This window comes from Netta rufina, assembly GCF_964035555.1.
Source record: "Netta rufina genome assembly, chromosome: 15".
NCBI lineage: Eukaryota > Metazoa > Chordata > Aves > Anseriformes > Anatidae > Netta > Netta rufina.
The window spans coordinates 6,381,512-6,407,851 of record NC_140138.1 but is presented as its reverse complement, the minus strand read 5'-3'; the positions used below and the strand labels follow the sequence as shown (position 1 = coordinate 6,407,851).

The window sequence follows — 26,340 nt, the reverse complement described above, 5'->3', positions numbered from 1 at the left end:
GTGGTACAGATGCAGGAAAGCAAATGATAGGGGAACAACACTGGGCTAATAACTCTAATCTGTGAATATGCATCCTTATATGTTCTTTAGCCATAAAATTAACCATAATGTTTTTTCCTAGCTCTTGATTTTGAGGGATCAAAATAACATACAGGTAAGAAATATCATTTGTGTGTTTCAGGCGGTGGAGAAAGCGTTTGCAGTGCCAAATGGATTTTACTGGCAGACAGTTGAAACTGATGAAAAATACTTCCCTAATAGCAGCAACATTGAGGCTTGCAGCGACACAGACACTGAGGTAAAAATAATAATAATAATCATAATTAAGTGACCTGAAATATTTCAATGCTTAGGTTTGGTACAAATACTCAACTTGAAGTATTTTCACTCAAACATAAGTAAGCTGAGTCTTTTGTGGCAGTGGTCTTGATATACCGATTGCTCTGAGCCACAGAAGATTAAACTATGAAATATATGGGTTGGAGAAATTGCTACCAACCAGGTGCAGATCAGTAACAACAGACAAATTCTGCTAACCCAAAGCCCCGTGACTGCAAGCCAGCGTGCAACACAACTTTTATAAAACTTGTGCTCCGGAATCCAAGTTTTTCTGAAGCCTCTGGTACTATTTACCTGACCTACAGTAACAGTGTGTTGTAGGAACAAGTTGAAAGTATTTCCATGTTGTTTAACCCAGAAGAAGAGGTCACTGTAACTTGAATTAGCTCATCTTTACCTCAGTGTAGGAGTGCATACCAAAGCATACTGGACCCCTATACAGATATGATATGTTTTACCCGGGGTAACTCACCTTTCTTAGCTCTTGCACAACACAACCTGGCACATTTGATCTGACGAGTTCAGTTTCCTGTTAGGAGTGAATCGGGGAGATGCAGATATCTTTATGTTGTCCTAACAACCAGCAAGTCTGGCCAGTGGCTGAGAGTGGTTAGCTGTACCAGGCTTGCTCCTGGAAGATACTAGAAAATCAGTTATTTATTGAAGATATTGGGCACCTGGCACAGTCAGGAAATGCCTCGTATGTCTTTGTGACAATTCCTTGACTCGCCTCAGGAGTCCTACTAGGGAGCCCATACAGAATCTCTCACAGCAGGGGCAGGATGCTCTGTAAGGAAATGGCAAGCCGGGAGGTGAAGCTAACAGCAAGGCAGGCAGGGCCAGCCACCTCGCTTGGCAGGGTGCACTCACACGTTACCAAGTGAGAAGAGCAGAACAGGTCCAGCAACAGCAACCAGGGTCAGCCAAGAGTCCATAGGGACAGGGCCAAGCCAGAAGGTCAAGCCAGCAGATTAGGATACCGGCCAGAATCACTGACATATGAGACTGGCTGCAGGCATACCTGCAACAAAGCTCAGAGACCAAAGCCAAGTGGCTGGCTCCCAGGCAAAAGGGAGGCAGCAGTTCCTGAGGTTTGTCAGTGCTGGACAGCTGCATTATCAAAGTTGGCCTGGAGCCCAGGCAGACAGACCCCAGGGACTCTTATAGCTGCTACAGAAAAATGCTTCCTTACTGGCTGCTGTGATCGCTGGGTTAGCATCAGGAGAGCTTGAGCTAGACGAATGTAAAGAAATAAAGCTTTTATTCCTAATTAGACTACTTTTTTATGATTTGCGTAAATTTATATCTTCATTTATTATGATGTTATAAGCCTTGTTGTGTGTTTATGGGGGAGTAGCATTTCATTTAAAGTGTCCAGTAGTGATTAATTCATTTGGTGTTCACTGCAGACATAAAGCTTGCTGCTGGGGATAGCATTGTGTCTTTACACCCAGGAGAACCATGCACAAATTTGAGGCCAATACAACCATGCTTGTCTGATCCTCAGCTAGACAATTTATTGCCCTCAGCATGTCAGGCACCACACAACTTTCTCTTGTAAAGCATCTGTGTTTCAAAACAATAAGTTTCTTCTGATAGGAGAGTGCAGAGCTCAAAGTAGTTTGCTTTCCTGTTGGGTATAGACATTCAGTATGTAACAGCGTATGTCTTCCTGCGTATCAGGATGAGCTGAATTGCAGTCATCTGGTAAAGAAAAGTTCAAAAGGTAAATCTGGGACAGTACCAGGGATGTGCCTGCCTTTTGAATCATTTTTTGTGTTGATCTTGGCTTTTTTGTAGGTATAAGGAAATAACCAGTTGGCCTATTATTATTGGATCATCTTTCTGTAGTACGCGGAGTTAAACAAGAATGATTCACTTTATTCTCTGCCCCAGAGAACTTGCAGTCTTTTACTAGTAGGTTTTTGTGACAAAAGGCACAATTATTTCAGTAGTAGTACATAATTATTATTCAATCATAATTATCATCGTTATGATTCAATTTGAAGCTAAAAGCCTGCTGTGCTGAACTGCATGTAAACAGAAGAAAAGAAAGCCTCTTTATAGCTCTTGTAGTGTAGGTAGGGCATGGGAATTTAAGGTGAGTAGAAGAGACACAGCTGTATGGTCACTGTGGGCTTGGAAGCATTTTGGCTCACTCCTCCAATGTGCTCTTGCTGTTCAGGTTGCCATGGTATTGCTGTTTGAAACTCTCCTCCGAAGTTCCCTAGCTACCCATCACATGTTGCAGCTGGTACTCAGCTCTGGTCTGGATGTCTGCGGACTCCGCCTGCTCTATCCTCAGCAGGATGTGCTGCTCTCTAGCTCAGGTGAGGTCTAGTTTTCCTCCAGTGATTCCACTATGTAATGATACTCAGGTGAAGGTCTTTAACTCTACTAAGTTGAAGAATGATGTGGTGCTGTGGACATGGAGAAAGGGGTATTGGATTTACAAGAGCATCACATCAGTTCCCTATATCTTTTCCAAAGGCAATTATAAAAGACCTTAGGCTGTTTCTATCTACTCCCAGTGTTGCTAGAATTCAACTACTCCAAGCTGAATTTTTAGTCCTTTATTTATGTGTGTCTCAAACCACTTTTATTGATCCTTTGTAGAGACCATTTGCAGACTGCAGTGCTGTAAGCTGCAGGATTAGACCCATGTAAGTTAGGGATACCAAATTGGTTACTACTGATTTTTCTGGAGGTACTGCAGAGAATCCAGCCTCTCTTCCTCAATTCCCCCATCCCATCACCTCTGGTACTTCAGTCTTTACTTGACCTTTAGGAGAATGGTTGAAAGGAAACTACAGATCTATCCATCCTGTAATTATGTTGTCTGATAAGCCATCACCAAAACACCACAATTTGCCAATAGCAGGTGGTCTGAGGTAAGATACCAAAAAGATAAGGCAAACAACAATTGTATGAGTCCCTGATGTCAAATCTCAAAGCCCTTAACGTTAAAAACCAGTGGCCAAGTGTTGGCCCATGCCACTCAAGTCTTCCATTTGTGAAGTAGACATAATGAAGCCTGTCTCAAAGCTTTTATGGAATGTTATTAGTAGATAATGCAGTATAGCCCTACAACAACGGGCAATTATACGAGCTGCAAGGTGTAGAGATGGCCTCTGAAATGTTTTGTGGCTTGTACTTTCTTTTAATCCAAAAGTTCTCCTGGAAGGTTTGCATGTGGCACCGTAGTGAATACAAGCAATCCATTTCTCTTGCGGAAAGTTGTGGGCAGACAGAGAGAAGCAGGCTTCCGTTTGCTTTGACAGAAGATGAGCGCAGACCTGCCTAAATAGAGAAATATCCTGCAGTTTCCCTGCACCTTTTTACATTTGAAAACCATACAAGCAGACTGCCTTAGAAATGGGATTGCAGTTGTCTCAGCATTGTGCATGTAATGTATTCATATTGATAGCTGCAGAAATGAAGAAGGACTTCAGAAATGAGTAAGAAAACCATAAAATCACCAGTCATTAAGAGATGACAGGCAGCAGATCTGCTTCAGTGCTCTGTACCCTGTATCTAAATAGGAACATTTTGTATGAAGGGACAAATCACTTGAGCTGAGGGCTACTACGTGAGTTTGTAGACTGGATTTTTACCGTTAGCTTGAAAACTTTAAAATGACTATTTTAACTATTTTCAGTCAATTTCTCCATTGTCTACTTGTTCTGGAGACTTATGTTCTGGTTTCTGATTCTTAGGCAACTAACGATGTAAATGAATACATTTAAACTCCAGGGAAGAGAATGACATGTCTTTTTGCTCTTATACAGTAAGAAATGTGGAGGAGGCAAACTTGCTCTTTACTGGGGTTACTTATTGGACCCAATAGTGCCAAAGTGACAGTGGAGAAGGGTTTGCCAGAGATGTAGGGAAGAATTGTTGCAGGAAATAAGGAAAGCCACAGTTCAAGTCCTGGAGGGGAAATAAAGGTGGCTAATCAAATATTTGGACACATTAGGCAACATAATGCAAAATTGGTATTTGATACAGAAGAAATGATCTAGAAAAGATGTAGATGGATATCCAGCCTGTGATTCCCTTCCCAGTTTTCCCATTTCTGATTAAAATTACAGAAACCATTCTTCTCTTCAGGCCCATATTCTTGCCGTCTCCCCTTCAATCCCACCAACCTTCCTTATGAATACAAACAACGTGCAGCACCAGAAGTTGAAGCGCTGGCTTCTAGTGTATCAGTTGTATAGTATTTAACCCCGTGCACACCCTTTTCCATAGCAAATAAGAAGCCAACACACTCCTTTTTTCTTTAACAGGTAAGCTATCTTGAGTAATCTCAGAATTACTGCTGGGTAAAAACGCACAGCTGGTTAAAAGCATAACACTCACAGGACAGGTAACCAGTAGGTTACTTTGCCTAAGTCCACTATGACAGAGCTAAAAAGAGCACGAGCAGAATGAATGACCTTGGTGAGGGTTGTTCTGTGCTTTAGTTACAAGTCTCTTTGTCTTTCACAGAAAAACTGCCTTCTTCCTATGCTTCGGAGATGGGCATGGTGCCACCAGTGCTGGCTTTGGGCGTGAGAGGGCCTAAAGCACGTAGCACCTTGCAGAATATGATGGGGCCATCCGACCCGCAGCTGGCTGGCGTGACAGACTGCAGTTCCATCAATGCCATCTACTGCAGGAGCCAAGCAGAGCCTCTCGTCTACCTGCCCCAGCTGGACAGCCGCGTGCACAGGGAGCTGTGCCTCTGGTTCGGAGGGAGAGCTGCTCATGCAGCACTGCATGGTGGTGTCCTAGATCCAGCTTCCAGATGCAACAGAGTGAGGTGATGGCACTGGGCTGCATGCTTCTGAGCTATGGTAGTGCTCGTAGGCAGAGCATGACATGGGTGGCAGACAAGCACACAGTTACTGTGCTTTGTCTTATCAATTAGTCTGCTAAAGGTCTGAATGAACCAGAGTAATGGATAGGAGCAATCTGTACATTTTCAATTTTCACATATGTTACTATGGTCTGTAAAAACCCTCAGTCTCTCACAGGACCATCTCTTCTGGTTGTGTTGGGTGTGGGATTCTTGCAGTTGCCTCCCATCACGAGTTCCCAGGTAGCTAGACCTGTAATTCATACACTTGCAGCACCTGCTCCTGGGTCCTTGCTGTGCCAGGCACAGCTGATCAGCCTGATCTGAAATCTCTTTCAGCTGTACCTGGTGCTGGGGGAAGGCTGCAAGGCTGTGTGCCTCTGAGGGGCTTGTTCTCCAGGAATAGCTTTGCCCATCCTTATCAACTGATTGGAGATAAGGAGCTGCAGATGAAAAAGGTTCTTCAGAGAGTTATGACAGAGGTCTGTGAAAACAAAGGGTGGCTTAGAAACTCAACTCAAGCAATCAGTGTGAGAAATGCAATTTAGGAACTGGTGGTAGAGCAATAGGGTGCCAAAAAGTGCTGGAAACAAGTCAGATTCAGGAGTTTGGAATCTTGCTCTCAGATGGGGCTGGACATAGCTGCAGAGGGAAATGGGCTAGTAAGTAGCTACTAATCCATCATACAACCTACAGCGCCTGCGCTCTGCTACATAGTACTACAAGGAGGGGGGACTACAGCTTCCAAAGGCTCACGTTTCTGTCCAAAATAGGCAAAACCTATCTAATGTTTTTTATTTTTAAAGTTGCTTGGTTGACAACAACATAGCATTGATGCTAGGCTGCCAGAAAGTCTGCTCTTGACCTTACTCAGCAGAGCAGAAGTACATCAGGGAAAGGGATGAGAGGAAAGGAGAAAAGCTTCTGTTCAGCTCTGTGAAGTCAGCACTGAGCAGCACACGGTCTGCAGCTGCAGAGAGGCAGAGGGAAGGTCAGATCAGTAGTCTGAACACTCTTTCAGCACTCCTTCCTAATACTCTGTTCCCAAACCTCTCTGCAGCTTTTTTTTTTTTTTTGATGAAGCACTTCCTAACAATCATTCCGTTCCTGACAATTTTGCTACTTTATGGATAGAGGCTTAAAACTAAGAACCCAGGAAGCACGCTCAGTCCACACTGAGCCACACTCAGTAAATGAAGGGCTCTGCTGTGCTCAGGGATCCTTTCCTGAGACTGTTACAAGGACAGATCAGAGTAGGCTGGCCTGCAGAGGGAAGAGAAGAGACAGAGGTATTCTTTTGGCTTTTGAAAGACACTCCTTTGGTTGTTCCAGGCACAGGATCTCAGCCTTGAAGCATTTGTTTTACAGTGCTTTATTAAAAGATTTGGCTTAGGGCTTCAAGGAATTTCCACCAGCCAGGATAATATGAAACTCAGACCTCCTCTCCTGGCTGTCATTTGTCACACGGACCTGTGTAATCATGTGGGGTGACAGCATTTACAGGCTGGATTCTTCAGACCCTGGGCATCTCTTTTTAATGTTACTGGATCAAATATGTACTGATGTGGTGAAACTCCCCTGGAGAGAACTTATATAGGGCCCTGCACCTACAAATTCTGGATAGGTTTTTTGGAGATCCTGGTTGCTCAGTGCAGTGTGGAACACTGTTGTCAATGGCAGCAAACCTGGGGTAAGTTGTTCTGCAGTCCTCTTGGTGCTTCCTGCCAAGAGGCAAGGTGCACCCGTGTAGAATCAATCCGATGCACACAGAGGGGATTGTTAGTTTTGTTTGGCCACGAACAGTGACTCTCATCATTGTTAGTTTTAGGATTTGAAAAACTCAATTTGGCAAAGTTTCATTCATTTTATTTATTTGTTTTCCTCTGGGATGCTTTTCCTCCTACAAAGATGATGAATTCTGCTCCTCTGGCATAACTTAGCCAGTCCGGAGTGGTGCTATGTTCTAAATAATGCGCTTGTCTTTCTCTTAATGCTGGTAATTCGGACCATTGGGAGATCAGAATACAAACTGCACCTCAGAATTCAGTTTTTCAAATTTTACTTGCAAATACTGGTGGCTTCCGTTGGTCTCCTGGGAGCGACAAGCAGGATGTATTCCAGCCAACTCAGTAGCAGGGGATGAGGCAGACAGGTTTGCCTGAACAGCCTGCATTTCCCAGACCTAGCCAAGCTATTTTACAGAGTGCCGTTTGAGTTGTCAGTCCCTGGCTTTCAGAACCACACCTTATGCTCACCATGCCATAATTTGGACCTTTTGGGAATGCAGAAATGTTTAGAGGTTTCACTGCCATGAGCATCTCTGCCAGACTTGATAGTTCTTGTTGCCCAACATGAAGCAGCAGAGGAGTATCGTGAAAACTTTAAAATTGCTTAAGCTCTGGCTAAAGAACCAAAAGTGAATAGCAGCTGTAATATATTTGTGGCTGGGAAAAATGCTGCTAATGCAGCCTGACATATTTCTTGATTCCCGTGTTTCTTTGCCAAGCTGGCTACTTTGTATGAGGTACTTATTGAACAGAGAGAGCCTCAGAGGGAGTAATATAGAGAGAGATGTTCAATCAGAGAGACCTTGATGCAGATCAAGTCATGGACAAGGGGTTGAAATGGTGGTTTCAGTAAAGCTTCCTTGTCCCTGGGCTTGTTGTAGAAAGTGGGTTAGAGTCAGAACCTTGCATAACAGCTTTTAATATCTATTGTTTTTCTTTAGGTCTCAGAGTCCTTCATCAACTAGAGCAGAAGCAGATGAAGAAAACGTTCATCTCCAGGACATGGCGCAACCTCGACCTCCAGCGATGCTTGTCTCAACTTCCAAAGGTCTATGATAGGGAATGAATCATGAGGTTTTATGGTTCTTCTTCGCTGACAGTGTTACCTTACTCCAGCCCACCTGTTTCAGGAAATTCTGCCTCCCTGGATTATTCAGTGCTGTGACCTGGCCAGGTCCAGAGCTAGGAATGAGTTTCTAGTGAAGCACTGTTGCCTAAAATGAAGTGACAGAGGAGTGTTATCATCACCTCATCCTCCTCATGGGAGTAGCTGCTAGAGTCCTGTAGGCTGCTTAGATTGCACTGAAGGATAAAGAAAAAAAAAGAAAAACACAGCAAATTTTTGCTTGTAGGGGACTTGTTCATCCAAGGAACCGTCATGTGAAGACCTACCAGTGTCTTTAAACTGCATGTTTATCTGATTAGAGATCATCTACCTCTATTATTCAAGAGTTGAATATAATGGGGTATGAAATTAAGACTTCATTCAAGCCAGGACTGACCACACAATCAGAAAAGAAAGTATTTCACAGGGCTATAATATTAACTAGCTCTCACCTGGCTCCTCTGTCCAAATCCCCCTTTTCCCTTTGTAGCAGTAATCTTCCAGCTTCTGAACTCGTACCTAGGTAGCTGCAAGCTGACTGTGCTCAAGGGAAGCCTGCCAGGGCATTCAGCATTACTACTGGCTAAGAAGGGTCTATGTGGTTTGGGGAGTCTGCTGTAGACAGGCCAACGTGCTGGTAAGCTTCTGCAGTTTGGCCTGGCATGGCAGATCTCAAATGCATATGATTTTGAGATGATGCTATTAGGGCACTGCTGCCCTGTTTCTACTCCCACAGTTAAAGACAGCTCCTTGGGGAGAGTAGGGGGTGGGAGGGGTGGAAACTCAGCAGCTGTCAGAGAGAAGATGGCAGGAGGAAAACAGGATTGTATTGACATAGAAAGAAGGTACAGAAAATTATGGTGCTAAAGGAAAGAAGGTACGAAAACATAAGCCATAAAGATGATAAAGGGGAAGGTGACAGAGAAGGTGACAGGAAGAAAAATAGAGAAGGGAAAAGGAAAGGAAGTGAAGTCTTACCTTTGAGATACACTCTTTCGTATAACTGGGCATGTTAATTCAAGTAGCTTGGCAGACAGCCATTGGCTCTGCGTTATTTGGGATTGGTATTGATGGCAGCTGGTTGCTGCTGATGGAATGACTCACATTTTTGCATCTCCTTCCTTTTATGGCCATTAATGATTCACATTTGATGTGGGCTGCTGAGTTACACCACACCACGTTCCATCTGTATTTGGGCTCAGGAAGTCACTTTCAAGCTTTGCTCCTTAGATAACTGTATCATCTCTATCATGACTCTCAAAGAGAAGCTGAAAACCTGGACTGGGAGCAGGCACCCTATGGGGTGTTAAGGAAAAGAAACATTCACTTATTCCTTCCCTCAGGTCTCCAACAGCTTCTCTTTGAGACAGGAAGATACACTCATGCAGAGCATGCAGAACAAATATATTGCTGCTCCTACCAGGTATATCTGCCCCCCTTCCTTCCCAGTAATCAAAGTTTTATTGATCCTAGCAGATATTCTTGTTAATTTGGGATATGTGTATGTGAAATTTTGTTTGTTTGTTTAGGTGTTACCAACTAGAGATGAACCAAAATCTTACCACCTGCGACCCTGAATTTTGACAGTTCATATATAATGAGTGCAGCACTGTCAGCCTGGCTCAGAGCCTGCAGAATTAAAGCCATATAGAAGTTTTAGGCAAAGTAACACTCTGCTTGTTGTATCCTTAACAATAAACACAAGCTTTCCCTTGTTTTGTTGCTATTGCTTTGAAATGGCAGGCTGAGCCTTGGTTGAGTTCTTGGGGGACAAATATCTATCACAAAGTTTAGAAGCCCAGGAAACATACACTATTGATAGGTCCACCACCAAAACCAAGTGTAACTGGGACACAAACTAAAATATATTCAGCCCCATTATATGATAGAGCTAGGAGAAATTAACAGGGCAGTACAGAGGAAACCCATGTAGAAATGATACTGAGCGTTTACTTTCTTAGCTCTTGGCAAGTTACGGAGATCTGAATGTGTGTTATGTACAGGAGAAGAAAATCTGTTAGAACTAGGACAGTATAATAGCAAAAGAGATGGTAAGAGCAGAGACCCAAAGTAAGATCAGAACAAAGCGAATGCCTTAGGTAGATCAGAGGCTACTGGGAAGCTCCATCGTAGGTACAGCAGGATGCTATACAAGAGATACGCTGTTCAGGAGGCCTTGTGGGCTATTTCTCCTGAGCTCATAGCATCTGTTTCCACCGTGTTGACAGTGAGCTTGGGATTCAATTTAGAAAATGGAAGTGGAAAAAAAAAATACGACGTTCTAACCCAACATAAACTCCAGTTACTTCTACGAGCTTATCTATTGGAGTGAGAGATGCAAGCAGAGCACAAGCAGCCAGACTTAATGCATTAGGCTCAGATAGCAGGGAAACCCAGGAAGGAGAGAGCAGGCTGGTGCCATTATGATGACCAAAGATAGGAACCTGTGAAGCCATGGATGGTACAAAACCATAGTGGGGTGGTGTTGTGATCAGAGGCTGGTCCAAAGGTACAGCAGCCCATGCCGCAAGGCAAGCTCTGGGATGCAGAGTAAAGACAGGACTAAAGAAGGGCTGAGAGGGAGCAGAAAGTAGTGCTGACCAAGGCTGTAGAAGCTGTGGGTCCTACAGGCTTAGGACCACTAGTAATAGCAGAGAGGAATGCCTGGGATTGCTTCATGTACTTCGCAGTGGACAAACCAACAGTCAGTCTTGTCCTCATTTAGTTACTCATCAGTTTGGCCAGGTTTATCAGGTCCTTACTCCTCAAGGGGTCTGACTGCCATCAGACCAGCTGTAAGGGTAACAGCTCCAACACAGCCTGACAGGGGCTGACACACAGCCGTCACGTGAACTGAGAGCGTACGTACCTCAAAGAGAGATAACAGCACATAGACAGCTAGATAGACCTTATGAGACAGAGCATCTGGGGTAGTTGATTCATAAAGAGATTGCTTCTAATGTCATAAGCTTTATTGTTCTGTGCTGACCTCTGACAGCAGCCATTATAAGCTGAATAGAGCAAATAAACCATAAAATACAGCATCTCCATTTGGAGAGTGCTTCAAGTAGGAACTGGCCACTATGTGAGTTTCCTTGCAGTAACACCATAGTTTTTGTGGAAGTAACATGCTGTTTTTCTTATTCTCTTTTTGACCTAGGGGACATTATTTTGATGGTGTCGCCTGTGGTATCTCCTCATGCATATGGTAATGTGATCTCAGTCTGTACTCATCGGGGGTTTCTTCTGCAAGGAATCAGACGGCTGCAGCTTTCACCCAAGCAAGCCATTGTGCTGAGCATGACAACAAGTCAGGTACCGGTCAGAACATACAGCTCACTTGTATGCTTTGGGTTACCATTTCTGAAACTTATTATACTGTGGGTTTATGGATGTGTGAACTGACACACTCCTGTAGTGAGTGTTCTTGAGTGTTCTTCTCTGTTCATTATCTCTTTACTAGCTAGCCAACACTTGTGTTCCTTGTATTCCTACGAGTGGTGCTCTTGTTGCTTTCAGTACTGATGTTTTTTCTTTAGTAGGAAAATCCCACTAGGCCTAAGCCTCTCACTGAGACTAATACACGATCAGGCTTTCTTCTACTAAGTAAACATGAATTTTACCATTGATATCAAAATAAGCTAGAGCAGGCTGTAACCTCATAAACCAAAATAACAATCTCTGGCCTGTAAATCTATATTCAAGAGAATAGTCTTCATCTAACAGACTAATGTGTGATTATGTACTTTGCTGTCCCTCTGGGTCTGCTTGTGGCCTTTCAGAATGAAGTCCCCTAGCGTAACGCATTCAGATGGCTTGTGAGAAGAGCTTTCCTATTGTCAAAAATTGAGTGTTTTGTGTTTTTTTTTTTTTTTCTTTCTTTCAAGGTCTGTTAACATGATGATAGATTTATTTGAATTAGAGTGCAGTTGGCATTTTGACATGTCAGCCTAAAGAAACAAATAATCATAAATGCAAGATTTCAGTCAAACTCACCTGTACAAGAAGACGAGTTCTGCGTATCTTACAAAATAAACCAGCCAGGAATCCTATGACAGTTTGTCTTATAAAGAGCTGGACCCCTTGCTTTAAATTTTCGTGCTTGGAGTTGTTTCCTATGTCAATCAAGAAATGCATCATTTTGCAAACTAAACTGTGCACAAAGCCCCTATTTTCTGCTTGTTCTTTAATCAAGCATGAGGAAGAACACTTTCCCTGCTCATAATATTTTATAGAATAAAAGTAGTACTTATCGAGTACTATAGTAAAAATAGCCAAATATCTGGAGCATGCTCCTAAATGGCCATTTCAGAAGTTCAGGAACTATTGCTTTAATGTGTTCTCTGGTGCTGTTGCAGAACCTAGGGCTCATGATCGTTATTGCATGAGTGACTTAGGATGGTACCACATATTGGCTGCACTGTAATTGTTGTGGTTTTAGTCCAGCCCAGTTGTAGAGCAAAACATTTTCTATTAAACCTTTTCCCTGATGTTTAAATTCCTTTGTGTCATGAACAGATGACGCATGAACAGCCAGTCATTGGAAGTTACTATGGCTCTGCTGGTGTGCTGTATCTTGATATGCCATTATAACTTAACTATTTGCTTGAGCCCTACAGTGATTAAATCTGCATTTAGTAGTCTAATCTGGTCCTTGTTATTTCAGATTGCTGTATTTTGCCCCACAAAGTTTTCAAGTTCACCTGTAAACAGTTCTTCAAGAGGAGAGCTTTCTGCTGAGCCACGCACACACAGTCTCATTTTGTTGCTGAGAAAGGAGAATGCTAGTCACCATATTCCTGCACTGGTAAAAGGTAATGCTTTCACTTAACAACCTCAGAAAAGAAGGCTTGCATTTCAGTTCATGCAAGCTAAAGATTAAAAGCCTAACCAAATCTGTTACATTGCAGGAAAGGTTTATTGAGAATATCAGGAATTTATAGTTTTGCTATATGTATCTCCAAGCCCACCTGTAAATCAGCCACTGCTATGTGTCCTACATAGTAGGTTAATCTTTGTCAGTTGTATGATCTTTAGCACTGAAGTCCTTTTGACTTAGATCATAAAATAATTCACGTTGCAGGGGGCAACAGAAAGTTGGTCACCCAATGGCCTGCTCAACACAGCATCAGCAAAGAATTCATACCAGAATGCTCAGGGCTTTTTCCAGTCAGGTCTTGAGAATCTGCAAGGACAGAAATTCCCCAATCTCTCTGGGCCTCTCTTCCAATGCTTGCTTATGCTCACAGGAAACTGTGAACTTTCCCTTATGTCAAGCTGGAACCTCTTCTGTTTGAATTCCTGACCCTTGTTTCTGGACTTCCCACTGTACACCTTCATAATAGTCCTAGATTCATCTTATCAATAACCTTCTCAGGTATTCTTATTGCCCAGAGAAGTATGCTACCAAAAATACATGGGTGTCATAGAGCCTGAGGATAGCACCTGATCCTATCAACCTCAGCACTGAGTTCTGCATGCTTTTGATTTCCAAGCATCTGAACTGCAACTCATTTTATATGCAGGGACTGCCAAAGAACAGACAAGTAGCTGCCCCAAATCTTCTTAGATGAGTCAGACTCTGTTCCGATGCTCTCGTTCAGGAAGAGAGTTTAGTTTTCTTAAGGATAAGCTGATCTCTAGGGAAAGTCACAAACAACAACAGGGATCAGTGCAGAACAAAGAACCCTGCCCTGCCTGCTTCCTCCTGTTCTGGCAATGGGCAAGTTGCCTGTAGCAGGAGAGTCTGTTCCTGTGTCTGTTTTTCTGCAACCTGCCCTTTAGTCACCACCACTGGGAGAAGTGGGTCAGTGTAGCTTGGACAGTCCCCAGCACAGTGGTTTGACCCCTCCATTACCACCACCACAGCTAGTTCCTGATGGAGGCATTCATCCACTGCCTGACTGCCCCTTCATGGACAATGGAAAGGAACATTGAGAGGTTTGAGGGGGAAAAAAATGAAAATTTCAAAAAGTCCTCTGCTTTTTTTCCCAGGACTATCACAGTATGTTCTGAAAACATGTTCAGACACAGTGGATTAATCATGGCAGACTAATTACAGCACCGTGTCACCTGCTGCCTGTAGACCTAAGGAAAGTTGCTTATTAAAGAAAGGCAGTTTTTTTTTATTTTTTTTTTCTCCTCTGAGTGCCAGATGATGTTTAAAGTGTTCGTTTTGCACTGCAAAATTTGCACTAGAAGTATCTATGCGGGCACTGGAACAAAGGATAGTCTGGAAAGGTCAAGTGTTTTCCCCCATTGTAGAGAACTGGTTTTTTCCCTTTGTAGAGAGATTTTGCAAGTGCCTCTTTTATGTCTTCCTTTATTGCCTCAGAAGTGATCCAGAAAGATAGCTTATTTCATATTCCAGAGCCCTGAAGAGGGGAAGCTGATGATATTCCCACATAAGCTTTGGCTTGGCCTCTGAGAAGTGTAGAACAGCACTAGGAATTGAGCAGGGTAAATACCATACTAAACAGTTTCATATTTTTAATCAATGCCTCCTGAAAAGTAGTCACCAATTTGATGTCCAACCCTATTCAACCTTCAAAGCAAAGAAAACTTAATAATTCCTACAACAGAAGAGAAAGATATGTGTCTTTAGGTAATGTATTTCTGGCTTGAGAGTCAAAACACCATAAATTTTTGACCAAGGTTTTCTTCACTAAGTTTGAACAGACAGCATATAATAGTCCTGGATCACAGTCAGTTAGGTTGGAAAAGACCTCTAAGATCATCTAGTCCAACCTTCAACTTAGCAATGCCATGTCCACTGTTAAACCATGTCACTAAGCTCTACGTTGACATTTTTTTTTCATGACCTCCAGGGATGAGCAACCTTATCAAGTGAAAGGTGTCCCTGCCCATGGCAGGGGGCTTGGAACTAGATGACATTCAAGGTCCCTTCCAAACCAAACCATTCTATGATGGTGACTCGGCTACTTCCCTTGGCAGCCTATTCTAATACTTCACAACCCGTTCAGTGAGAAACTTTTTTCCGAATATACAACTTAAACATCCCCTAGCACAACTTAAGGCCATTTCCTCTTGTCTTATCACTTGGTGTTTGGGAGAAGAGCCCAATTTCCACCTTGCTACAGCCTCCTTTATGGTAATTGTACAGTGCAATACGGTCTCCCCTGAGCCTCCTTTTCTCCAGGCTAAACAACCCCAGTTCCTCAGCCTCTTCTCATAAGACTTGTTCTCTAGATCCTTCACCAGCTTCGTTGCCCTTCTTTGGACATGTTATAGAATCATAAAATCAGAGTGTGGTTTGGGTGTAAGGGACCTTAAAGATTATCCAGTTCTAACCCCCTGCCATGGGCAGGCACACCTCCCACCAGACCAGGTTGCCCAAAGCCCCCATCCAACCAGCCCCCATCCAACCAGGCCCTGAACACTGCCAGGGACAGGGCATCCACAGCTGCTCTGGGCAACCTGTTCCAGTGCCTCACCACCCCCATAGTGAAGAATTTCTTCCTAGTATCTAACCTAAATCTACCCTCTTTTAGTTAAATGCCATTGCCCATTGTCCTGTCACTATATTCCCTGATAAAGAATCCTCTTCCAGCTTTCTTGTAGGCCCTCTTTAGTAACTAGGGGGAAGTTTTGGTTATTCATCCCGTCTGAATTTCAAAAAGCAGACAGGCAATTTGCAGTGGTACAAGTTCAAATCTGTGTCACTGCCACATTTGGCATCTAAGGTTTGTCGTCAATGTCTAGTGCTAATAATCTAGTTTCCATTCTGTGCTGCAGTAAATTGTTGACAGGCTTGTACAGTGAAAATCAATCAAACATATGCAAAGTAATTGTAAAAATAACAAACCTTCAAAAACGTCTGGAGTGTTATTGCAGAACACAACCAATTGTGAAGCTGTACTGTATGGCAGTACCTTAATGCACTGCCTGTGTGTCGCCTGGCCCTTTGGGGGAAGAACGGGAGCTGAGGGATTGCTGGTTTCCAGCACTCAGTATTAATAAAAGTGGAGTGGAATCAGATATTTTCTAGACTGGTACTTACATGAGCAGAACGTGGTGTTTCTGTTCAGGTCTGATCCTCACAATGCCCCTGTGGCCACATGGCACTGTGTAGCATGCAGGACACTGGCCTTGTTGCTGACCTTGAGGGCCTGGACTCAAACACTGGGCTCAAGATTTGTGACATCTTTTCCTTTTGGGCACCAACTTATTTAGAACACCTACTGCAGTTCAGGAGCTGTGTAGGATCTTCTATGTGTACTTTCCACGATTCAGATAACTTCCTGTAGCTGAAAGGGAAGAGAAACAAATGGGATCCTGGTCGCAAAGCAGAGATGTCTCCAGAGAAGCTGGGGCCAAACCTCAATTTTTCAAGTTACTTTTCTAACTGTAAGTGAATATGAACAGGGGGAGAGGGGATGATGGAATTGCATTTCATATCTCTTAGGTGAGCTCAGCACAACCCACACAGATGTCTCTGTAATGGTTCTGTGGTCAGATGAATCAAAATATTTGATAAGCGTGTTTTCATGTCAGACTGTACCACAGAGTTATGTATTCCTCATGCGCTCTTTGTTCTGTGCACAGGACTGATGAATGAACTGGCAAAGCAAGGGCTCCTTGGTGACAAGCAGAGCAACCTGCCTGCCACTGCTGGGCTGGATCCCTCTGTGTGCTTTCATGTGGCTCCTTACACCGAGACCTTGCTGCAGGCACTGGGTAGGTCAAGACTAGGGGGAATGCATTGTTCTGTCTCTTACAAGGACCAACATCTTTATTAGAGGATTTTCCTGAACAAGGATGTTATGAGTATGCTTGTTGCCTATGATAACTTGTTCAGTGTTCTGATGTCCTTCAATTACAGTAACTCTCAGTGGATGTCTTCTACCACTGGGTAATGAATGTGAGGATCATTAGAAAAGTGATATAGAAGTATCTTAAAAGTAGATTGAAATATATATGGAAAAATAAATTATTTACAATTAAATATGACCTGATAACAACCAATTAAGCCTTAAACCTACCATAAGTAAATGAATAGTATCCAATCAATAAGGATTTACTGACATAGTTTCAAAGAGAAGTCAAAATATTAAAATGAGAAAAATTGCTCATTTAGCATGTAAAACTAGAATTTGCTGAAGTGATAAATGTTAGCAGCTGTAGTTTCTTGTGTAGGTGCAGAGAAGGCACTTCTTCATTTCACTTTACTCAGATGTTCTTAATTTTAGTTTATACAGTTGAATTCACTTCAGTAACTCATTCATTCAAAGCTGGGAAATTGATAAGACTTAGAAAAGCAAGTAAACTTCTCTTACAAATCTATGACTCAGACGGATAGGAGAGTCTTTAAGTTCTTTACAGCTCTATACTAGTTCTATGCAGCTGGAGGTCACAGCAATCAGAAGTTTATCTTGATAACTACAGGTAATGTTTTCTTATGTATTCAGCCGATTAATATAGTTTTATTTAATTATTTTAAATGTCGGATATCAGGATTTGTAATTGAAGTCTATCGCTTTCCAAAAACAAGTCTTAAGGAAATACAATCAAATGCATGCCATTCACTATTTTCTGGCATTATGAAATGTTGAGGTGTTGGAATAACTAAGTACATGGATATTAATCTATACAATTGCTTAAATAATCATGTCGTTGAAACAGTATAAAATCAAACACAGATTTCTGCAGGGTATTTTGCAGGCTATGCTGCAGACCACGGAAATGTGCATAATATGGTAACAGGTCCCTAATTAGTCCTCAGTTGTATGCAGTGTGATCTCCTAGAACAGAAAGTGAAATATCAATTTAATGTGAAGGTAGTCCTTAGTTATCAATCTGAAACTGATGTCTTAAATAATTTAGGTATAGATCTATCAACTCTGCTCAACAGTGTGAATAAGGATATCAAAATTAGGATTTAATATATTTGCTTTACATGCCAGAAGCAATTCCAATTAAGGAGTGCGACTGATTAGTAAAGATTTGCTGTGATACTGCTCCTCAAGTATGCTTCTTTTTCTGGCCATGCTGAGCTGCAGCATCATGGTGAGGCATTGGCCTTTGTTTGCCCAATAGAGAATTAGTCAATTCCTTCACACTAAAAAAAGAGTGGATGTTTGTTTCTCGGCAGTAACTACATCTGTTTTGATGGTTCTCTTGGCCAGGAGGAAACCTCAGTGCAGTGCCAGACCCCTGTAACATTCCTCTGGATCTTTTCTGCAATCGAATATATGCCTCTGAACCTGAAATGGAGCAGGTTGTCATGCTGACACTGATCGGAGTGGATGCTCTGAAGAGTGCTGGAGAGCTGCTTTGCCAGATCCTTCTTCCTGGGAGCCGTAACCAGTCTCAGAATGCAGGTGACCACAGCTCTGGGGGAGGACTGCAGAAGTCAGTCAGGGAAGTCTAGCCTGTCAGCTATTTTTGTCATAGCCAGAACACGATGAATAATGTGGTAAATGGGGCCTCAGGAAGGACCAGTTTCTTTGTTTACCTGCCTGAAGCGCTAAAGAATTTATCACGGCTGGTTAGTCATGGGCAAGGCCACTTTTCACATTACAGACAGGACATTGGCATAAGTGGGCATCATTTTCTTCAGAGAGTGTCAAAATAGTTCAAAGATGCGCGTAATCCAGAGCATTGTGTCTTTCCCTGTCTCCTAAGTATTGGGAGATAATGCAGCTGTATAAGGGAGACGGAGTGACAGGAATTCAGAAATCACAAATTCTATTCCTGGTCCGCTGACATTCTTTGTGATCAGAAGTAAGACACCGCACCTCTTCAAGCTTCATTTCCTCACGCACACAGGAAGAATAATGACGCTGTCCCCCACATTAAGTGCTTATAAATGCATGCATGAAGAGTGCTGTCAAGTGCTGAGCACAATGATTTTAAATAATTTCATGATGCAGATTTTATTGGAGTTCAATAATACAGGCACTATGCTAATAAAGGGCAGAAGTCTGGCATCCTGTCTTATTCTGATGTATCCTACTCTCTTGAAACAATGGTATGGAGTGAGATCTGTACCATGGTAGGCAAAGAGAAGATTCTAGCTAACAGAAACTTCCAGCAACATGCAGTCATGGACTGAGCCCCAAACATCTTGTTACATTGGAAGTAAGACTACTTTACAAATAATTTTTAAATTACTTTAGAGACAAGTCAACATTAAATTGTAGCTTATTATGGTAATGAATATAGCTTAAAATGGAATGTTATAAGAGGTGGTAAAGGATCTATAATTATGGATTATGTTGTGACAAAGCACTTAGCTATCAGTCTATTCTCGGTATTTCCCTTTCAACTCCTCTCCATTTGCTGTGTTCTCTAATCAAATCATGGCAGTTATTCTCTCTGGCTCCCTGTTGATTTCCCAGATAGGCCATTTATTGTTTTCACTGTAATGTAATTTTCTAGTATTTGTATCTTGTGTTTTTTTTCCCCAGTATATTTCTATATCTGCGTTACAGTCCATTTTGGATGCAACCAGGACTGAAGTCAAAGCAACTTTGGAACTTTAGTCTAGTTAAAAAATAATCATAATTTAGAACGCTTCTCTCCAGTATAAAACGTAGTTTCTAGGAAACACATGCTGTCAGTTTATACTGAATGTATTTCCTTTCACTTGCAGAAGGACCTGATTCAGGATTCGAACTTCTAGGTCTCAAATGGTTGCCCTATCTCACTCGATGTCAGGCAAAAGAAATAACCCCTTTTGAGGTTGGAGATACTTCCTGGCAAAGAAGCCTTGATAGACTCATGTCGAACCCAGTCCTTGTGTGTGCATTACGGCGGATCAATGCCTTCAAAGTTCTTGCAGACACACTGAAGCTATTAACACAGCACAGGGAGGAGCTAAGCAAAAGTGGGAGTGCTCTACAGAGAGTAATGGCCTTGACCCCAGAGATGACGTTCAGACAAGCCATCCTCTTCTTCACAGAGAAGGATTTTGTAACGAGTAAGCCATATTTTACCATTTATAATGTTCTCAGGTATGGGGAGTTTGGGAATTCATTGCACTAGGATAGAGGAATCCATTTCTACCTGTTTTGCTATGGCACAGAAAAACTTATTAATCTGGGGTTAAGTTCTTCAGCTGGCTGAATGATCAGTGATATGAAATTACCAGGAGCCAGTTGAGGTCATCTACAAGTTGGCCTATTTATTGTGGCTATGTGTGGCCTGGTTCCCCTTCTGAAGATCTCAGGGTACTAACTAGATGTTACAACAGTTAGCAGGACCAGTAAATAATATTCTATGCACTTTGCCTCTGTATGAAAGAGCAACTGGAAAATGGAGGCCAAGATCTGTCCTGCCCTGAGCTTGTCCTATACTCAGGGAGGTGAAGGTACTACCTAAACTGCAAGAGATGAAGAGAACAGTATTTCTTGAGAATTTCTTTTCATCCTGGAGCAGGATGAACAGTTCATGAGGAATGGAGGCCTTTGTTGTCAAAACTTCTCAGACTTCAATGATATACGCTTGCATTGATCTGTCAGCATAGCAAAAACCTGCTAGTTTCTTCCTGCAGCAAGGAATGTATAGCCACACCTCTTTAAATTAAATCATTGTGTGGACTGAGGTGTTATTCATTTTGGATGCTCTGGACCGCCACAGTATGAGCTCCCACTGTTTTCTTGTAATGTGAAGCATAGCATGTCACCTAAGCTCTTGGGGAAGCCTGACTCTTTACACCTAAAGATAAATAGTTCCAAGCCTGATGATTTCTGATTGTTCAGGCGTATAGATAAATCAGGATAGTGGAAACACTCCGTGTCAACAGAAGGAGTGGTGGAGTTCCATACGTGCGTTCATGCTTTGTAGTTTTAGCTCTTCCTCTATCTTTTCACAGGGAAGAAAGGTTCTTTGTTGTCAACACCAAGTTAGATGCTAGTTTCAAACGTGCTGTGCTTATGTAGTGCAGAATAACAAACTGGTTTTACTGAATAGAAAGAAGAAAACGTGGTGGTGTCAGGAAAAAGATACTCATTTTAGTCTCACAAGTTAGGTCTGACAGTGATCTATGTGAGTCTTTTATGTGAGTTTGGAGAGCAAGAAGAAGAGGTCTTCAAAAAACAAGGCAGCAGACATCCCAAATTACTGCACGAAACTGCAAGATTGCATGCATTACTGTCCTTTGTAGGGTTATCTTGAGACCAGAAGGCAGGATAACAGAAAGGCAGAACTGAAATCAGTTTGTTGAGGGAGGTTGTAATCGCAGTGTCAGCTTTTCCCACCTAAGCCATTGTTGGTAACAAAGGAGCACAAACATATCTTTTAACTGTGACTTCAGCATCCTCCACTCTCTCTTTTATAAGGTCATTACATTTTTCCTCCTGTTGTTGGAGGAGTGGAGGGGTCTTCATTCTATGGAACAGCTCTTCAGCTCTCATTTGTCCTGTTAAATAAAATTACCTTCCTCGACCCCTGCCTCCCCAGTGAAGGTTCTCCATCTGTGAATCTGTAAAAGCACATTTCCTTCCTTTTACAGATGCAGAGTACCGCCCTGCTACAAAATACCTGCCACCACCTAGAAAAAAATCCAGGGCTGAAGGTAAGATCAAAAGTATGCACCAATTGCCTCTTGAATAAATTTTTTTTTTTACTCTTAAAATAGATTCAAGAAAAAATAACTCTACATCCTCTACGTTGGAGTCATCAAAATGGGAGTAGTAAACCCTTGGTTAGACATTGTAATCCTGGGCAATTAAGAAGAAAAGGTCTGATAAGTCTACTTGGTACTGGGGGAAGGTGGTATTATTGCCTTTATTCTGCACAATTCTTCTCTGCATGCCTGGACAACCTGTCTCATGCTGCTGTGGAATGTAGGCTAGAAGAGTAATTAATCCCAGCTCTTTAGTAGTACTTGAAGAATATGCATTTCGTCATTTTACAGCAAGGATAATTGAAGCCTAGAGAGGTGAAATGTGTTGGTCACTGTTTCCAAATAAGCGAATGACAGAGATCAGAGCAGAATGCTCATTTCCCAAGTCCCAGCCAGGGGCTCTGCTCATTGCATTACATTGCCATGCAGGTCACTAGGCACTTCACAGATGCTAGAAGTTTTCAGCCAACCCTAATACTAAAGGAAAAAAAGTGGCGTTTTGAGGATGGGAGCTATGAGGCAAGGAGATGGTTTCACCTTATATGTTCATTCTTATTATTTACTGCAAAATAAGAGAAATACATTTGGAAAGGGAAAAAAAATCTCATTAAAATTAAAAACAAAAACATTTCAGCTAGATAACCTGCCAGATATGTTGCTCTGGGAAATAGAAATACATGGACTTCAGACAGTAATAAATATTGATGACAGTGAAAAATGATGATTTTGTTTTGACAGACAGATTTTAGTTTTATGCTATTTACCTTGTATGTCTCTTTGGTTAAACTTACCAATGAAGATCACTGGAAAAGGAAGTCCTTTATCAGTCTGCAAGTCTCTCCTCATTGCACCTTCGTCCTAGCTAACTTCTCAATTCACACATGCCTTGAGGTGTTGTAAATTTTCCTCACCTCTCTAGGTCACTGCAGGCTTTACATTAAACTGAAGGAAAAACATTTTTATATGGACTTTTGTTGGAAGGCCTAACTTGCTCATACCAGGCTCCTTTTGCACTGCCTTGCTTTTACGAGGAACCACTGAAGCTAATCATTCCTGGCTGTTTGGGGAATGTCACTGAGGTTTCATCAGCAGAGCTGGGGAGAGGACTGAACCACAGATCAGTGCTACCTAGGTGTGTAGTCAGAATACACAGCCCTTCTTTGCTTCCGGGGCAGGGAAGGAGAAACAGGTCTGAGTTTCATGGCAGCTTCCAACTCGACTGTGAAATACTGGCAGCATGAAGTTGGCTTAAAACTGTTTTAGCTGCTCCCTGAAATGGTGACTAAGAAAGCACCCACGCAGAAAATATAACTGAAAATCAACATAATTTAGTATTTGTGGTCTTTTTCAGCATATACTATTGGGCTGTCTGGAGAAGTGAAAAGTACTACATCTCCCAGGGTGTCCCAGTACAACTGAATTCCCAACCATGTCTGAAATCAAGTCATGCATGTGCCAGGGTTGCATTTTAAAATGTATGTCATAGCAGTGTTGGTTGCATTATGCAGAGAAGGTGGCACTATTCTCAAATTACTGTCCCAGAACATACATACTTATTAATCAGATCTATCTGCTTATTTCGTTTAGCAGAAAAGAGCCAGAGATGCCGTGAAGAATCACTGTTTACCTACTTGCAAACAGGTGAGAGAAGAACAAATTGGAAAATGTGGCTTAATAAGGCCTTTGTGGACATAGCTCATGTAGATGTACCAGCAAAAAATAAGTGAAAAGATTTTCTTTTTTCTTAGGCTTGAATACTGGCAGTGATATACATTCACTTTTCTAAACATGTCAGGAAATCTGATATTTGCTTGTCTTGAGTTTACACTTATTTTAACATGCTTGTATCTTATGTATATAAATAGTATATAAAAGAGATCCAGTGCTGTGGTTCTGTTACACTATGAAATCAAAACCCATATAAATAATTAGGGGAGGAGGGTGGCCCAATCATGGGTCATAGGAAAGGATCTAAAAATATCATGGTGCTGAAAAACATAACAAAAGACAGGAAACTTGGGCAAACCCCGAAAGGCCACTAAACAGCCAGAACTGATGAAATCAGGCATGTCTGAGGGCTGCCAAACAGGCCTTCGTGGTAATTCATGATCAACAGAGACTGTTCCATTGATAAACAGCATTATGTTATCAAATGTCACTTAACAGTCACCAGGGAGAGAAAACCAACTCTAGGTGACAACATGTCCCACCTGGTTTAGACACTTGCCTTTGACCAGAGCAAGAAGGCAAAGTGAGAGAAGATAAATCCCCTCCTGAAGTGTCTAAAGTACATAATTATGCGGCATGTAGTGATTCACACACCACAAGAATGAGAATGTTTGCCCAGAAACATAGCAGATGGTGAGTAAAACGTCTTGAGGACAATGAACGTTTATGTAACCGTATGCAGTTCAGATTGCCATTCTGTGTGAGAGCAGCTGAGTGGATCCGAACGGCTTCCTTCTGCACTTGCAGGCTGTTGCTATGGCATTTAAACCTTTTTGTTCAAGAAATATGTGCAAAAAAGCAGCAGTTCCTTAATATGAGGGCTTGGTGCAGGAGAAGGGTTAAGTTTCCGTATCAAATGGGGGCAGCATTCCTGCCTTTTATTTTTGATCCCATATTTCTCTGTCACTGAATCAGCAACATGCCTCTTGCCAACTGAAAATAACAGTATGCATCAAATTATATGCAGCATGGTTGATGCTTCGTTGCATCGACATCTGTATAATTAGGAATGGGGTGTATAGGAAGTATAAAATGACATTTTATGTACACAAACAGATAATCATGGATCAATTTTAACAGCCTGCGGTACTGTTACCTCATGCTTCATGCTAATTGACATGGTTGGGCACCAGCAGTTAATGGGTCCTAGCTGACTGCTTCCGACACTACAGTTGCTAATAAATCTTCAAGGGGTGTTATTAGGATAAAATCTTAACTACAGTCCCATTAATACAAAGCTTTAGATTTTAGACGGTGCTTTAGTAGAACTAATAATTTGAAAATGCTGTCATTTAAAAATGTAATTTATGAATTTTCTGCCTTTTATGACATTTTGTATTGTCAGATAGCAAAACTATCTTGGTCCGTTTTGTTCTGTTTGTCGTAGCACACTGTGTGCTATACCTGGCTGGCAGCCCTGCTGGGGAAATACTGTCAGAAGCAAAAACTTTTTGCTGAAATCTCAATTTTAGTAAACACAATCCTATTCATAATAAGGCTTATAACGTTAATTGGAACCTGTCATACTTGTTAGTGCCTCTTTGAAACATAGCTCTAACAGAGAGATACAGAGCTCTGAGAGATAAACTATGAGGAATAAGAATTTAATAGGTGCCTGAAGGATTTTATCACATAATCACTACAATTCACATGAAAAATGTAAAAGGAAATATTTTATCCTGCTCAAAACATTCAGATATAATAAAAAGGATGGAGTCTCATTCTACAGACCTGCCAGATAAACCTTTTGGACTTGTAGATATGGCAGATTTCCTGGAGAAAAAAAAAAATCTACAAGCCCAAACTGTTACAGCTAGCTTTTTTTTTTTTTTTTTTTTTCTTTAGATAAATATATGTACACAGCTTTTTTATGGACTTGCTTGGTTCAAATCTCTATGAACTTCACACCAACTTTTAGATAACCCTCTTCTAGAGATATCCGTCCTGGCTAGTGAACAAATATTGCTGTATGCTTTGCCTCTGTTTTTAAGAGCAGCTTTGGGTTTGACTAGTGTGCTTTGTTACAGGAGCACAGATCCTTTGCACAGTGCTGCTGATCAAACCTGGTGCCTGGAGCCATCGTCTTGCAAGGATCCTCCAAAAAATAGGCCTAGAAAAATTCACTGTGGTTGCGATGAAACATGTACACCTGGAACCAGACATTGCCTTAGGACTCCTTTCTTCTGAAGTGAAGCAGGTTTGTTACGAAACTGGCAGATCTACAGCTATGCTTAGGTTTAGAGTGGGAAAATATGTGAGCTAGTGAGTAATCCATTCCTGAAAGAGCAAAAACTCCCATCCGGGATTTCTTAGTTATTGTTAGAAGTGAGCTATATAGAACAATCATATCTGTACAATACCATGCACAAAGCAAGCTGACAGGCTGACAGTTTCTTTTATCGTATGCCATAAAGAAGCAGACCTAGTTTCTCTAAAACAAAAGTTCAGAGGACATGGGTGATACAGACCTCCCAAGAATTTGTTTAATTGCTAATTTACAATGCTGACTCTTAACTGCAAAGCAGGTGTCCCCTGTTTCTTCCCTTACAATCAATCCAGGTAGGGCACCTCAAGAAGTGTACTGCCCTCCCTGCCCGTGTGCCTGGTTTTCCATCCAGCTCCAACCATGGAGCTGGAGAACATTTCCTTGCACTGCCAGAGAATATATATACTTCTAGAGCCCAGTGACAGTATGGCATTACATTACATCTACAGTTTAGTTTCTGTTCCAGAAGCATGTGTGCAAGAGTCTATAAAAATGACCTGCAAAGAGAGAAAATGATTTTGCTGTCAGTTCTACTGTCTAACAGACAATAAAGAGGGTTTTTAAACCTTGGGGCGTTAAAGGTTTTTGTTAGCTGAAAATAGGTTTGTTTCTGCTCTGTTATAGCATTAGAAATTCTTTTTTTGCCCAACCTGAAATATTCTGAGATGATAGCTGAGCGTAAAGATA

The 26,340-nt window shown here is 41.9% G+C and overlaps 1 protein-coding gene across 1 annotated transcript in view; it reads left to right on the top strand.

The window, feature by feature from the left end:
* The window catches only part of DNAAF8 (dynein axonemal assembly factor 8), a gene marked incomplete at both ends in the record, with an annotated part of 95,156 nt that overhangs the window by 45,713 nt on the left and 23,103 nt on the right, over window positions 1–26,340 (top strand). Inside the window, 12 exons of the mRNA XM_084295756.1 lie at window positions 182–298; window positions 2,525–2,669; window positions 4,831–5,143; window positions 7,908–8,014; window positions 11,232–11,386; window positions 12,738–12,885; window positions 16,637–16,768; window positions 18,217–18,411; window positions 19,686–20,012; window positions 21,546–21,608; window positions 23,247–23,300; window positions 25,415–25,584. Coding sequence (XP_084151882.1) covers window positions 182–298; window positions 2,525–2,669; window positions 4,831–5,143; window positions 7,908–8,014; window positions 11,232–11,386; window positions 12,738–12,885; window positions 16,637–16,768; window positions 18,217–18,411; window positions 19,686–20,012; window positions 21,546–21,608; window positions 23,247–23,300; window positions 25,415–25,584 — 1,926 coding nt within the window. The remainder of the gene's footprint in view (window positions 1–181; window positions 299–2,524; window positions 2,670–4,830; window positions 5,144–7,907; window positions 8,015–11,231; window positions 11,387–12,737; window positions 12,886–16,636; window positions 16,769–18,216; window positions 18,412–19,685; window positions 20,013–21,545; window positions 21,609–23,246; window positions 23,301–25,414; window positions 25,585–26,340) is intronic.